Source organism: Astatotilapia calliptera, chromosome 4 (assembly GCF_964374335.1).
Source record: "Astatotilapia calliptera chromosome 4, fAstCal68.1, whole genome shotgun sequence".
NCBI classification, from domain to species: Eukaryota; Metazoa; Chordata; class Actinopteri; order Cichliformes; family Cichlidae; genus Astatotilapia; species Astatotilapia calliptera.
The window spans coordinates 866633-883031 of NC_137425.1; the positions used below are offsets into that span (position 1 = coordinate 866633).

The 16399-nt window shown below is 45.6% G+C and overlaps 1 protein-coding gene across 1 annotated transcript; it reads right to left on the reverse strand.

Annotated features, from left to right (window-relative positions):
* Positions 1-1351: 1351 nt before the first annotated feature.
* On the reverse strand, positions 1352-15279 carry LOC113020128 (MBT domain-containing protein 1-like). The gene is made up of 18 exons (XM_026163838.2): positions 15142-15279; positions 13927-14161; positions 13710-13843; positions 12339-12450; positions 11767-11846; positions 11180-11297; positions 10560-10694; positions 10334-10422; positions 10155-10253; positions 9677-9812; positions 9511-9566; positions 8755-8859; positions 8528-8675; positions 7933-8015; positions 6931-7168; positions 6785-6856; positions 6169-6357; positions 1352-5779 (listed from the first exon to the last, which is right to left on the reverse strand). The coding sequence occupies exons 1-18, from the start codon at positions 15160-15162 to the stop codon at positions 5673-5675; spliced, it is 2157 nt and encodes a 718-aa protein (XP_026019623.2). The 5' UTR covers positions 15163-15279; the 3' UTR covers positions 1352-5672.
* Positions 15280-16399: the final 1120 nt, after the last annotated feature.

The following is a 16399-nucleotide window of genomic DNA, read 5'->3' on the forward strand; positions in this document are numbered from 1 at the left end:
TTGGACATTTTTCTGAACAGTGCATGTTAACGAATGTCCCAGTCTAGTTTTGACCCATAATCGGTCTCGAACTGGACGTTAGCACTTCGATATTTTTGGATCCGTGTTTACCGAAACCTTTCAAACATCAAACTCATGATTTCAGTGAATCTGATCTTAGAATCCAATTAAACTCCTACGTTATATGATCGCAGTCCCAGCACTTCAAGTTCATTTAGTGACCTGATATTTAATAATTTGAGATTTTATTTTTCACAAAAAGTATTTTACACACACACACACGCACACACACACACACACGCACAAACACACACGCACAAACACACACACACACACACACACGCACAAACACACACGCACAAACACACATGCACAAACACATGCACAAACACACACGCACACACACACACAAACACACACATGCACAAACACGCACACGCACACACACACACAAACACACACACAGACAAACACACACGCACAAACACACACGCACAAACACGCAAACACACACGCACAAACACACAAACACGCACACGCACACACACACACAAACACACACACAGACAAACACACACGCACAAACACACACGCACAAACACGCAAACACACACGCACAAACACACAAACACGCACACGCACAAACACACAAACACGCACACGCACAAACACACAAACACACACGCACAAACACACAAACACACACGCACAAACACACACAAACACACACACAAACACACACGCACAAACACACAAACACACACGCACAAACACACATGCACAAACACGCACACACACACACGCACACGCACACACAAACACACATGCACAAACACGCACACACACACACGCACACACAAACACACATGCACAAACACGCACACACACACGCGCACGCACACACGCACACACACGCACGCACACGCACACACGCACACACACACACATGCACAAACACGCACGCACACACACGCACACACATGCACAAACACGCACACACACACACACACAAACACACATGCACAAACACGCACACACACACACGCACACATGCACACACACGCACACACACAAACACACGCGCACAAACACACACACGCACACACACAAACACACGCGCACAAACACACACGCACACACATGCACACACACACACGCACACACACAAACACACGCGCACAAACACACACGCACACACATGCACACACACACACGCACACACACAAACACACGCGCACAAACACACACACGCACAAACACACATGCACAAACACGCACACGCGCACAAACACACACACGCACACACGCACACGCACACACAAACACACAATAATGTTATAAACACTGAATATTTTAGTTTTTTCATAACATTTTATTGCATAAAAATGTAAAGTCAGTCATTTCTTTTACACCTACATGTCATCATTTCTTCACAATCATGCTGTCAAAAATTGCACAATGTATTAGAAAAAAGCTTCATGAAATATAACATCAGGTTGTAACTACACTTCTGTTCTCAAAGACAGTTAAAGTACATATATATATATATATATATTTAGATATTTATATCCATCTAGATATACTTTTAAACATTTGTATGTTTTAATAAGAGCTCAGTAAAAGTCATGTTCACGGCACGAACATGTGGACAACATGGACAGAAGTTTGGGACAAACCTGTTTTCATCAGTTTGAACACACAAAAAAATATTCGTGATTTCTTCTTTTTTAGTTCACATTTAAATAAATCTGCAACAAGAAAAACACGAGGCTGATCTCTATAATTTCACATTAGTTTGTACTTCAGGGAAACAAACGTAGATAAGTGCAGGCACTAAACCTGAGCACTGCTGTGGTTGCTGATTACGAGCCTGTAATCTCAGGAAAATGGGACTAAGAATATTCTTGGGAATTACATTTTCAGTTTTTTCTTTTTTCAGAAATGCTAATAATCCCGACCCTGGATCAGATCAGATGCTGTCTAATTAGGCCGGCCTGTTAGCACACGGAGTCAGAAGGCCAAAGACGCCCTGGTCCCACCTTCGTAAACACGTCATCTCAAAGCATAAACTCGTTAACTACAAACAACTTTGATTAAATTCAGTTTTGGACGATGAACTGATATTTTGGTTCAGATTGCACAGTTTTAACCGCAGAACTTTAAATTATAAATAAACGATGCCCCCCCGAGTTGTAATCTAATCCTCCCTTTTAGAAATCAAATTTATATATACTTGTAACACAAATTCATAAAGTGAATCTCACAGCACAAGGACGATTATTTTCCAGGGTTGTGCGCACATCCAGTCCTGCTGCCTGTCTTACATTTGAAAAACAAATATTGGTCTCCCAATTTGTGTGACTTAAAATTCAAGTCAAAATTGTGCAGCCACAGACATCCACGTGTTCAGGTGTGGGTTCGAGTCTCAGACTTTACAGCCAATCCAATCGTGCAGCTGCTCCGTTTCCCTCTTGGTTTGGAGGACTTCCACTCGTATCCATCCACGGGCGACTGTGGTTAGTGACCAAAGCAGCCACGCAGTGTCACCCTTAAGCACTCATCCAACCATCCAGGCGGGACACATTTTCCTCTAGCGACTGAAGGTCAAAGGGGTTACTGAATGGTCTCTAGGCCGGTATGACTGAGACCCCGTCAATCACCTGACACCAGATTATTATCTGAACCGATCTTAGACTGGGTGAAAGATTTTACACCCGACTCCAGAGCAGACACGCTTTTATTTTTCACCCATTGTCTTAAGACAGACTGTAAAATACTCAAGTCAGTCTATTGCAGTGCTGAAGCCACTTTGACACTGGTTGAGACGTTTGACCCGTCGGCTCTGACCCTGAAACCAAATTGTGTAGCCCTGCACCTGACCTTCAGTTTGGTGCTTATTTCACGCAGACTCTATTGATTCATTTCTGAATTTTTGCAGCCAATCAGGTTTGAGTTCAGCACTAATTTATACCCATAGAAAGACCAAATTAATTCCTATAATAGCCACACACCCAGTTCAGATTCCAGCTGATCTTCCTGAGATAACAAACATCTTTAAAAAGCAACCACTGTCAGCATCAGCCTCCAAACGCTCAAATCATCTTTAGGTCCCAATTCTCAGTCTAAGAAACGGCTTCAAATCCCACAGTTTCCACAATAATAAACCACAACTTCTCCTCCCACTGGGATAATCACACATGACAATATCACAAACTGGCGTGGAAGACCGGCGACCCACTTCACTTTCACCTCTGAATACAAAACCTAGTACAAACACAACTTGTTCACCAGACTCGGTTTGTCAAAATCAATCCATAAAAACATTATCAAAGGCGTCACCTACAGACAGCACCATCATACACGTAGAACTGCGATACTAGATTCACACATATAAACGAACACGAGCACACGGACAGCAGTGCGAGTTTAGAAACAGGTTCGGTGCGCAGACGCTCACAGCTCAGCGTAAGACTCGAGTCTCAACGACGGATCTGTGAGACGACTGCAACACATCAAACAGCTCACACAAAACAACACAAATATAAATGTAGACACTTTTTAAAAAAATGTATCAAAGTAAACGGTTTCATTTTTAGTTTTTTAAATGCAGTACGTTAAAACTGTGTCTATGACGTGAAATTATTACATATTAAGGCAAAATTAAGAAACTAAAGTCTGAGTTTATGTTATGAGCTAATAATGAGTAACTGGTTTTGTCTTACTGGGGTAACGCTGGGAGAGTTACACTTTTAATATATCATAATATTATGAAATCCAATACACTGAGGAGCTGAAGCATGTCATGACAAAAAACTAAACTAAGAAAATATTTTACAAATTATTTTTAAATCAAAATCTTTGAAAGTGAGAAACTTCAAAATGCAAAAACATTCATGCCTCTCTTAAAGAAGCTGATTAAAGATCATCAGTCGGTTCTTCGCTGGTACTGAAGCTCAATTTACTTACAAGAGAAATTAAAACTGACGAGAATCAAGTTTGTGTGATCAGGGTTAAAACAGACAAAAGCAGGAACAGAGAAATCGAACACGTCGACAGATAAAGTCAAAACTATGAGACGGCAAATTTGTGACGCATTAAAAAAAATAAATTAAAAAATATAAAAACATAAAAAACTTTCTGTGGGAAATCATAAGAGTGTAACATTAAAGAGCAAAAGTTTAACACTGAAAGGTAAAATAAAGTAACTAGTAATGTAGCATACTCGCATACAAGTCAGGATTACATTAATATGAGTTTTTCCCATTATTGTTTCCAAAGTTTAGAAAATACATAAAGTTGTTGTGTTTGAGCAGATGTTACGTTTGTAGCTTCAGCTCTTTAACATCTGTGTGTTTGTGCAGCTCCACAAATATGCTTTCAGCTTATTTTGGACTTATATCCTTGTCAACGTACACTTCACTGCCTGCAGAGTAAAACACACAGATAAAGGAACATTTGGACATTTTTAGACATCTGTTAGCTTAAAAGCTACTTCAGGCCGTCCCCCTCACTCAGAGCGTCCCTCCACGCTCGATTTGATCAATTCAAGTACCATGATCGTCTTCTATTACATATAGATTTTAAAATAAATCAAATATACTCATTTTACAATTTAAATATATTTTTTTAACCCAAAAATCGTAATTTTGTTTATACTTTTCTGAGGTATCCATACTGCGTAACGACGACGTACTTTTGTAGGTTTTTAGCTGCTGAAGTACTTCTGATGAAGACATCAGTGTGGTCAACAGTGCCTTTGGCCAAGGCTGTAAACTCATTTTTTCTACGTTTGGATCTGTGTGATGTCACAGAGAGGGGCAGCCAATCAAAGAACGTCGTGTCAAAAGGGGGTGGGGCTAAAACAGCTTGTATCAGAGAGAGGAGGAACTGAGATGGTGCATAAGATAAAGAAGAGTTATTATGAACTCTGAATCATGCAAAGCTAATGTAACACCATAAAAACATGGTGATGGAAATAAACAGAGCAGTAATGAATCCAGGACCGAGCGTTACTGCAGACCGCTACATCTTCCATTAACGCCACGCTGGCTTGTGCTAACTCTGCAGTCTTTACCTGGGCCGTGTGGATTCAGCACAGGCTGAAATAAACCCAACGATCCTGTGAAGCTGTGGCTGTGATTGGACGTTTAGCCGTCTCGATGAAACTCAAACACATTTTAAAATCATCAAAACAAAGAAAGCTTTGAGAAAACGTCACGTTTGGCTGATCCTTCCAGCAGCTCGGTGGATTGTCTGCTTCAGCGTCTATCGTGACCGATGCTCCGTTTTACCGTAAAAATAAATGCTGCAAACCTGTGGGCGGAGCTTCAAGAAGTGATCTTTCTTCCTTGGCATCCTCGTTACTCCAGCCGCTCACACTGAAACAGTGTTTTTATGACTACATCAGCAGTTTTAACGTTAGAACACGAACAACTACAAACAGTGGAGATCTGGGCGTTGGAAAAATTGTCATATAAAAGCTGTTTGTTGTTTTAACTGTCCTGCGGCGTCTTCTTCTCTAGCAGGGTTCAATTTTCAGATGGCAGTACACCAAACACAGCTAAAGAACACAGAGTTCTTTAAATGAAAGGTTAGGAGGAGTGGTCCAATGTTGGAGGTCACCAGTAGACGATTTCACATATTTGTGGGAGGGGAAGCAGGATGGAGGAGGCCTACTGCTGGTCCCGGCTGCTGAGCAAGTCTGCGGAGGATCTGTGTGTTTCTGCTTCAGTCCTGTGAGAAGATAACTCGGGCGCTCTGGCATTCTCCTCTCTGACTCCTGCAGAAACACAGACGATGCAGCACTCAGGCCATCACCACATTAAAGAGCATCACGGAGGTGACGCGGCGAACGAGAGAAAACAGCTTTTTGCCTAAAGTGGACGTCAGACTGCGAGGATGCACCAAAACAACATCTTCCTCAACACGTGCATGCAAACCTCAATGAACCGAAGCCACGCTGTAAAGACGAGCGTGCTCCGCACCCACGTGGCCGACTGCAGAGACACATGGCTCGTTGCTGCCGCTGGCTGAGGCTTCATGTTTAGTTTGGGATGTTTGACGACGCGGCGAATGCGTCACACACACCGCGCTGTTCATCTGTGTTTTAATGAGTTTTCATGATTTGTAAAAACCACAGAAATGAAAGAAGGCTGCACGAGTGCATACCTGCCCCCCCCTCAGTGCGGGGGCTGCTCTCCAGGTTGGCAGAGGGCGGCTGGGCCGCGGAGGCCGGAGGAGGGGGTGACGGGTAATCAGGCGGAGTCTCGTTCTCGTCTCCCGATAGGCTCCTGGGGACACCTGTTACCATGGTGCCGGAGAGGCTGACGGGTCGCTTAGCGATGGGCAGCTTCCTCTCTGGGAGACCAAACAGGTTTTGTTAAAGAGACAGTACAACAATCACGTGCTCATGCAGCTCCTCCTGCTCCGCCCTTTCACCGTTTCTCCTCTTTCTGTCGCGACTGAAATGAAAACTGTTTTTTGGTCTGTTTCGTCTTTTTCTTTTTTTTAAGTCACATCAGCACACGTTTTGTTTTTGTTGGTCTATGATAGTTTGGGTCTGTGGCTGCAGCTGCTCAGTGTTTCCTGTTACTGACATCGTTAGGAGAATGTAACGATGTAAATGTTGGTCTCTGTGGGTGTGACTGAAGAACGCCTCTAATGTAAGAACGCTACAGGGAGGCGGAGCATTGTTTATTACTAAGCAGCAGTTTAACACGCAGCGTCCTGAAGGCTGCACCGCGGCACGTTTGTTACTCAGCGATTTAAAGAGACGCCGCCTCACTTTTCTTTTGTCCTTTGTACTGCTGAGACTTCTTCCTCTGTCTGGATGCTGCTGACTGCAGGTCTCTGGAGCCTGAAACAAACAAAAAAACACACCAGTTTACCCGTCCTTGTCACCACGGAAACTACAGATCAGGTGGGACTTACCTGCGTTAACAGCCGGAGGCTGCAGCTGGTAGCCGGTCAGCTGACACCAGCCCACCGGGTACAGGTCGGGCGACTCGCAGTCCACCCACTGGTCGTACTCGTCCTCCCAGCCGTCAAAGTGTATCCGTAGCAACCGGTGGACGATGCGCGTGACGGTGGCGACGCAGACGAGCCGCGGCTCCATGAGGTCGACGGCCTCCAGCTTCATACCGGGGCGGAACCCGTGGTTGGGGACGTCCTGATGGAGGACACGGACATGACGCGGCCGTTAACACGTGGGCGTTTCTTTGTTTCTAGTCGCTGTTTCGGTTCATTTGCCAAGAAAAACAAACTAAAAAGGCAAAATTGAAACTTTCACTCGGTTCCCTCCACACAAACAAACCCTGCAGTCCTAAAATACTCAGAAATATAAACGTTAGATATGCAAAGTCTTCATGCAGAAAAATTACCAAACTGCTTTTTATTCAAACTGTTTATAATTCTGTGCATCAGCAACATGGAAACGTCTGTTTGCTGTGAGTTAAAGTTACAGATGACAGCCTGTGTGCAGTGAGAAGCTGAGCGGACACAAACCTCTAATCAGCTCACATCAGTGTCAGACCTGCTGCAGACGGCGTTTTTGGGACAGATTTGTTTTCATTCAAACAACAATAAACGCATCAGACACCAACCTGGTGCGTGTTCTGTTGCTGGACCTCCAATTCTTTCTTTAATGATATCTTTGGTTAATTTACCTTCCATATATTTAACTAGAGTCACCTCTACGATGACGATGGTCTGCTGTAAGTGAGTGTAGACGATGAAGCTCCGCCTCTAACCACTGAGCCAAAAAACACTTCATGCGCTCTGGACTGAGCCGTGACATCGTCCTGGGAGTCTTTCTAATAATTTTAGTTCAACATGTCTGCTCTATGTTTCTACATCTACTCCCAGAGCTGCTCAGACTGCATTAAGTCATCATGCTGATGAATCACTGCTGACTTCAGCCCGTTTGAGCCTCACCCTGTTGAACAGGTTCACCGGTGCAGCCACAGACTTGCTCTCCTTCAGATATTCAAACCATCTGAAGGGCAGACTGGAGTAACCTGGACACACAAAGACAGGATCAGTTTGATCACAGTGCACACTACAGGGCAGTTTCAACAACACGACCACAGCTCCGTGAAAGCTGCGACGCTTTGAGAATGGAGTGAACTCCCCAAAGAACAAAACACGTTTTCAAATGTTTCCTGAGACATAAATATGACCAAAAAAAAACACGGTTCTGCAAATATCTTCAGAATAATGCTCATAGTGAGGAACTTTATTCTTTACTATGCTGCGGCACCAGTCTGCCCGTCGATCTCCGGCTCCCATCACTCGTGAACAAGACCCCGAGACACTTAAACTCCTCCACTTGGGAGGAGTTTCAGGGTCTCGTCCCTGACCCGGAGTGGGCACTCCACCCTTCACAACATCGTATCATTGAAAGGGAGAATCTGGAGGGATCTGTGTGCAGGGACGAGGCTGGAAATGAGGCTGGGGCAGCGTTAACGACAGCTGCAGGTTAAAGCTGCTCCCACAGCTGCGTGCCGCTGCCTTTCAAAGGCACTCCTACCTCTGGGCGGCGTCAGCTCGATGTTGTTAATCTCACAGAAGCCAGCGGGGAAGATGGAGGGAGACGTGGAGTGATAGCAGAACCAGTCCGAGCCATCGGCCGCCTCCGAGCCGTCTATGCCGATCATCAGGTACCCGTCTGCCAGGACCTGAGGAGGAGGCGACAGGTTAGATGGAGCCGGAGGGCGGAGCAGCCGGTTTCAGAGTGAGCGCTCAGCTCGCTATTACCTTCCTCACTGTGGCCACGCAGATTGCAGACAGATTCAGAGGGTCAATGGCCTCCAGCTTCATCCCATCTTCGAACCAGCGGCCGCTCTGATCCACTTCCTTCACCTTCAGGAAAAACAGAATAAATCTCATTCCTGTTCCTCCAAGCTGCAGGACAATCGTTCATCTCTGGTTGTCCTCCACAGCGTCTTTGTCCCGTCGCCCTCCCCTCAACCCAAGGTCACCGCAGACGGACGACCCCCCAAGCCTGGTTCCTCCTTCCTTTTAAAAGGCAGTTTTTCCTTCCCACTGTCGCCAAAGCGCTCGCTCATGTGACGTTATCTTATTGTGGCTTTTCCTCTTCTCTCTGTGTTATTGAGCAGCTGCAGGCGACTGTTGTTCTTATTTGGTGCTAAATAAATAAAACTGAATTGAATACATCAGTAACATCATTATTACTTAGATAACCATGACTGTTAGTGAAACATCACTGTGTCACACAGTTAGCACTGTAGGAAATATGCTGAGTGGGCGTGACTCATAGAATCGCCAACAGTGGACGAAAACCCTTCAGGAAATATTTTGAATGAAATAAAAGATCTTCTGACTTATAATTAGAAACATGTTAAAATTAAAGCCTACATAAATGCAAAATTGATATAAATTGATTTTATGTCCATGAGGAGCCAAACTCCACAGGTGGGACCAGATTACAATCAGGTAACTCAGGTGTCAGCGGATGTAGCAAAGCCAGAGGCGACGTCGGGTGAAGCTCACTTTGGCAAACAGCTGTCCAGGTGCGTCCATCTGACCGTCCAATTTCTTCGACACATCTGGGAACAATCACACAGTACATGTTCTTCATCCTCATGTTACACGCTGGCTTAAATTCACTGTTTTCTACATGGAGTCTGGTGGCCTGGGATCGAATCACCTGACCCACCGGATCGTTTGAAGCGGTGTCCAATGGATCGCGACCATCCGATGCTGTGGATCAGAGGGCTGTACATGTGACACCAGAAGTCGTCGGTCCCATCGTCGCACTCCTCGTACACGAGCCGGAGACGACCGCCGATCACCTGCGACGACGCAAACGTCAGGATAACATTCACGCAAATAATACTAATAAACTGGATAAGCAGAAGCGATAGATCAACAGCTGTATCAGAGGCGGTGGGTGGAGCACCTCAGGGCTCCGTCACTGGTCTACTGATTTATTCCTTTAGATGTTATTTGTTTTGAGAAACTACACAAATGTACGATTAAAATGCGCTGCTGAGCCTCTGGTCCTGCAGCTTTGAGTGTTTCCAGGTAATTTGACATAAAAAGTTATTTAAAATACACAAATACTCATAAACAACGACTCTGGCAAAGAGACATTTGATCTGCCGCCCAGAGATGCTTAGTTTACTGTGACTCACCTGTTCCACCAGAGCCACTCGAGTCCGGCACAGGTGAGTCTTATCCACCACCTCCACCCTCATCTGTTTCTTGAAGGGGAACTGCATGCTCTCCTGCACCTGAACAGACACCTGAGTTCAAACTCAGTTTCAGGACGAAGGTTATTTAAAAAATGGATTACGTGCGTTTTCTACGTCACCTTGGACGCGAAGTCTGGTGGCAGAGTTTTGGAGCCCGTGAGTCTCTTGATCAGGAACGTTTTCCAGTTGGAGAAGCGGTGCAGGATGGCTGAGAACACACACACACAGAGATATAAGTTTACAGCCTAAAAAGAAGTCTATTTGTTCCTGTGAACCTGATTACTCAGGACTGTGAAACTGATCTGAGGTCTGAGGACAAATCTGCAGACAGGAAGTGACCCTTACACTGAGGGGGGACCAGAGGTTTCCCTCCAGCAGCACACCAGCCCACCGGGTGGATGTCTGGCACGCACAGATTCAACCAGAAGTCTCGTGTAGAGTCGCAGTCGAAGCCCTCGTATCTCAGCAAAGCCTTAAAACCTGCACGTGCACGCACACACGCACACACACACACACACACGCACGCACACGCACAAATTAGTTTCATCACCCAGATGGTTCAAACTCTGCAGGAGCCCAACAAATATTTCAATCTCATCTGAACAAAATGCAATCTCAAGATTTACGTTAAATTAAGGTCAATTTAATGTTATGTTAGAGCACAGGTGTCAAACTCTGGCCCGCGAAGCCATACCAAATTACTATCAGAGCTGGCCTACTGGTATTATATAGCTAATATATATATATTGTTTAGTATTAAGCTTTGCTTGTTCCATATTCAGTTTTTCAGCAAAACTTGTTTTAGTCCATAAGAAAAGATTCATTCTTATATCTGGAGGAATAAATATATTTCAATAAATATTAACGTTAGCCCGCGACTTTGTTCCAGTTTTGAATTTTGGCCCACTGTGTATCTGAGTTTGACACCCCTGTGATAGAGTGTGTGTGTGTGTGTACATGTGTACCAGCCAGTTTGATGATGCCAGCGATCCAGTAAACCTTCATGGGCAGCCCGCTGTCAGTGTTCGGCACCTCGACCCGGATGCCTTCGCTGATGCCTCCCCACGAATTTCCCATCGGGACCTGACAAACACACAAAAATAAAATTAACGAAACATCCGACCGCACGCACGGCGCCAGTTTCTTATTCCCGAGGTCTGAGATCGACCCCGAGCGAGACACACGTCCTGTTTTACAGCTCAAACAAATTCACACAAACTCTGAAGTAAGCAGCGGCGAGGTCGTCTGAGCTGGTTTCCTGTCTGTCAATTCAAAGGTAAGACGCACAACATCATCTGCGTACGTGACACGCTTCACGAGAGCCCTGGTGATCCAAGCGTGAATCAGTGAAAACTGCGCAGGGTTAAAGCTGCAATGTTTGACCTTTGACCTCGTGTTTGAATCTCACAAACGCTGGTGACTCTGTAGTCAGGGGGAGGAGCTTCTTTCTGATGATTAACGCAGTGAACTCGTTTCGTCGTGCTAGTATCGACTGAACACTGTTCACAGGGAGCTTCATCATAACGGTGAGAAGGACTCTGCTTGTACCCACATGTTGGAAACAGCTAACCGGCGCTCCCATTACATCTCCGTCTCCAAGGTAACGACCCCAGTCGAACAACTCCATGGACACTGCGAAGAAAACAGAAGGCGTGATGTGTAAAGAGAAACCTGACACGTTCATCAAGAAGTGCTCAGTGGCACAACGGCAGGAAAGATTCAACTCCTCTGAAAACTGATGCAGAGCAGAGTTCATCCGATGTACGATTTAAAAATCAGCTCGTATTTCTTACTCTTTGAGAAGAGCGACCGCTTCGTTCTCATTTCCTGCCGTACGTGTTAAACACAAGCTCGGTGCGTGTGCACTCGTCAGACACGCCGAACCCTCATGTTGAAACTGTTTTTTCTCATCATGGATCAGTATGATGTCACATGGAGTAGACAGAAGCCCCACCCACCTGCTCTTCAAATACTTTGCAGCCAATCAAAAGAAAGTTATTTTAAAGGGGGAGGGACTAGAAGATGAGCCACACCTACAATCTGACCGTGTTTGTGTTTAACATGTAACCAATGAGAAAGTCGATTTCAGTCCCAGCGTGGACGTGTCAGCGCTGCTGAACTCACCGCTCTTCTTGACCCCGCCCTGCTGGTTGGCCTGCTGCTGAGCGTAGGCGGCGAGTTTGGTCATCAGAGGCTGCTTCTGCAGAACCTTGGCTTTCTTGGTAGGAGGCTTTCCCTGACAAACACAGACACACGGAGCCCGTCACACCTAACATCAGAAAAGTTCAAGGCAAAGTGTTCCTACACCCAGGGACCCCTGCTGGTTTGACGGTGAAGCGCCAATAATGAGATAAATACGAACAGGTAAAACAAAGTGTAGAAATAAACGGAACCAGGCTCAGGGAGGGGCGGGGCCATCTGCTGTGATTGGTTGGGGTGAGAGAAGGAAGACAGGATAAAGACATGCTGTGGAAGAGAGACAGAGGTTAATAACAGATATGATTCAATGCAGAGAGGTCTGTTAATACATAGTGAGTGAAGAAGAAACACCCAGTGCATCATGGGAATCCCCGGCAGCCTACATCTATTGCAGCATAACTAAGGGAGGATTCAGGGTCACCTGGTCCAGCCCTAACTATATGCTTTAGCAAAGAGGAAAGTTTGAAGCCTAATCTTGAAAGTAGAGATAGTGTCTGTCTCCTGAATCCAAACTGGAAGCTGGTTCCACAGAAGAGGGGCCTGAAAACTGAAGGCTCTGCCTCCCATTCTACTTTTAAATACTCTAGGAACAACAAGTAGGCCTGCAGAGCGAGAGCGAAGTGCTCTAATAGGGTGATATGGTACTACAAGGTCATTAAGATAAGATGGGGCCTGATTATTTAAGACCTTGTATGTGAGGAGCAGGATTTTGAATTCTGGATTTAACAGGAAGCCAAAACAGGAGAAATCTGCTCTCTTTCTAGTCCCTGTCAGGACTCTTGCTGCAGCATTTTGGATCAGCTGAAGGCTTTTCGGGGAGTTTTTTTGGACTTCCTGATAATAATGAATTACAGTCGTCCAGCCTGGAAGTATTAAATGCATGAACTAGTTTTTCAGCGTCACTCTGAGACAGGATATTTCTAACTTTAGAGATGTTGCACAAATGGAAGAACGCAGTCTTACATATTTGTTTAATATGTGCGTTGAAGGACATGTCCTGGTCAAAAATGACTCCAAGGTTCCTCACAGCGTTACTGGAGGCCAAGGTAATGCCATCCAGAGTAAGAATCTGCTTAGATACCATATTTCTAAGCTTTTCAGGGCCGAGTACAATAACCTCAGTTTGATCTGAACTAAGAAGCAGAAAGTTAGCGGCCATCCAGGTCTTTATGTCTTTAAGACATTCCTGCAGTTTAACTCATTGGTGTGTGTTATCTGGCTTCATGGACAGATAGAGCTGGGTGTCATCTGCATAGCAGTGTAAATGTATGCTATGTGTTCCTACACCCCCGTTACCTGCAGCCTGGCGAGGATGCTGGCCTTCTTGGAGTTGGATGAGTAGCTCCTGGAGCACGAGACGCTGCAGAAACGTTTGGTTTTGCTGTAGAAGGCGTCTCTGACGCCGACCATGCCGCACATCTCACAGGTCGCTGAGGAGAGCAGAGAGAGAGCAACTGAGGACGCAGATCGACCGACTCAGAAAACCAGGTCCTGATTCTAGACGTGAACTGACCCATGCCGGCCTTCCCGTCGGGGTACGTGTACACCTGACCGTTGGTCTTGATGAGCGTCAGTGAAGAGGAGGGGTTTAGCTGAGTGACCCCTCCTCCTAACTCTTCGTCCTCGCTGTCCTCGGGACTAGAGGCGCCGCTCCCCCCGCTGGACTCGGTGCTGCAGCTGCTCCGGTCCTCATCCAGACCGTCCAGCATTCCGAACGAGTCCCGCCGCTTCCGGGACTGACGCTCCACCTGAGGACGGAAGACAGTCTAAAGTCACAAAGACCCCCAAAAAGCCATTGACCCCATTAAAACTGTATTTAATCCACAGAAACACAATCGTAACCACAAATATTTTATTAAATGTTCTCAGGTTGTAACAACAAAGATCTGTGAAGGTCATGAATATTCCTTCTCTGGTCCATCCTCTGACCTCTACCCATCATCACGTCGCAGCAGTGGGTTTGGAGCTCCTGCAGCGCTGCAGCACAGAGAGGCTGACTGACAGCACAAAGACAGAAGCCACAACACCGGGTCACCTCCAGGATTCCCCTCACTTCCGCTCACTCTGAGCCCCGACTGCGGGGTTAAACCTGTGCACCCCCCGCCCCCTCTGCCAGCATTAAATTCGGCGGCATTAAATTTGTGCAGCACTGCAGTCTGCTCCTGGAAAAGCCGTTTTTCGGTGCTGATCCACGGTGACGCTCCGCGCTCTGAATGTACGAGTATGTAGCGGGAAAAAGAAAAACGATAAACACGTTTACTTTTTATTTAATTAAAACGTGTTTACCGGAATACATGCATGCCGAATTAAAAAACATGTTGTCAGGTTTATGAAACTTTTATAGACAACATCCAGTCCAATGTTTGTCTTTGGAAACAAGCAGCAAAACTAATACCGAAGGACTTTCAAAGGAGATCTGACACGAGATTTTGGCCATAACAGGTAAAGTGAATATAAATCTACGTTTTGGCCGGTTACATAACTACTCCAGTCTTTATATAGATACAGAATTAAACTCTGAGTTGACCTTGTTACCAACTGATGAAATTATCTTGCGTTTGAACATGTGTTTCTGTCAATGAACGAAAGTATCTTAAATTTAACGATTTCTCAATGGAGTTTTGCTTTAACACTCAGTCCGCGGTCGCTTTTAAGCAGTCCCTAAAGCAAGCATTAAAAATGAAGGAAGACCCGCTTCCGGGCGGCTCGGGGGAGCCCCGGGACTCACCAGGTCTCTGGGGTTTTCCATCAGGTGGGGTCGTGAAAGGAGTACGCTCTCTGACAGCAGAACCCGCAGGAGCAATCATTAAAGACCAGCGGCAGACATGTCAACAAAACACCAACTGCTTCGCTGCGCAGGCGCTCGACAGGCTGACGCTGATTGGCTGAGGCTCCTGCTTCGTGTTATTTAATAAGAAATGATGAGTCCTCCAGGGACCCCTGCTGGTTTGACGGTGAAGCGCCAATAATGAGATAAATACGAACAGGTAAAACAAACAAAGTGTAGAAATAAACGGAACCAGGCTCAGGGAGGGGCGGGGCCATCTGCTGTGATTGGTTGGGGTGAGAGAAGGAAGACAGGATAAAGACATGCTGTGGAAGAGAGACAGAGGTTAATAACAGATATGATTCAGTGCAGAGAGGTCTGTTAATACATAGTGACTGAAGAAGAAACACCCAGTGCATCATGGGAAACCCCGGTAGCCTACGTCTATTGCAGCATCACTAAGGGAGGATTCAGGGTCACCTGGTCCAGCCCTAACTATATGCTTTAGCAAAAAGGAAAGTTTGAAGCCTAATCTTGAAAGTAGAGATAGTGTCTGTCTCCTGAATCCAAACTGGAAGCTGGTTCCACAGAAGAGGGGCCTGAAAACTGAAGGCTCTGCCTCCCATTCTACTTTTAAATACTCTAGGAACAACAAGTAGGCCTGCAGAGCGAGAGCGAAGTGCTCTAATAGGGTGATATGGTACTACAAGGTCATTAAGATAAGATGGGGCCTGATTATTTAAGACCTTGTATGTGAGGAGCAGGATTTTGAATTCTGGATTTAACAGGAAGCCAAAACAGGAGAAATCTGCTCTCTCTTTCTAGTCCCTGTCAGGACTCTTGCTGCAGCATTTTGGATCAGTTGAAGGCTTTTCAGCGAGTTTTTTGGACTTCCTGATAATAATGAATTACAGTCGTCCAGCCTGGAAGTAATAAATGCATGAACTAGTTTTTCAGCGTCACTCTGAGACAGGATATTTCTAACTTTAGAGATGTTGCACAAATGGAAGAATGCAGTCTTACATATTTGTTTAATATGTGCATTGAAGGACATGTCCTGGTCAAAAATGACTCCAAGGTTCCTCACAGCGTTACTGGAGGCCAAGGTAATGCCATCCAGAGTAAGAATCTGCTTAGATACCATATTTCTAGGCTTTTCAGGGCCGAGTACAATAACCTCAGTTTGATCTGAATTAAGAAGCAGAAAGTTAGCGGCCAT

Bases quoted from the DNA above. Each gene is read 5' to 3' on its own strand.
- LOC113020128 (XM_026163838.2), bottom strand. From the start codon at position 15,162: ATGGAAAACCCCAGAGACCTG. The intron at 11,847-12,338 runs GTGAGTTCAGCA...TTTTCTTCGCAG, and splicing joins GGGCGGGGTCAAGAAGAGCG to TGTCCATGGAGTTGTTCGAC. The intron at 9,567-9,676 runs GTGGGTCAGGTG...GATTGTTCCCAG, and splicing joins ACACCGCTTCAAACGATCCG to ATGTGTCGAAGAAATTGGAC.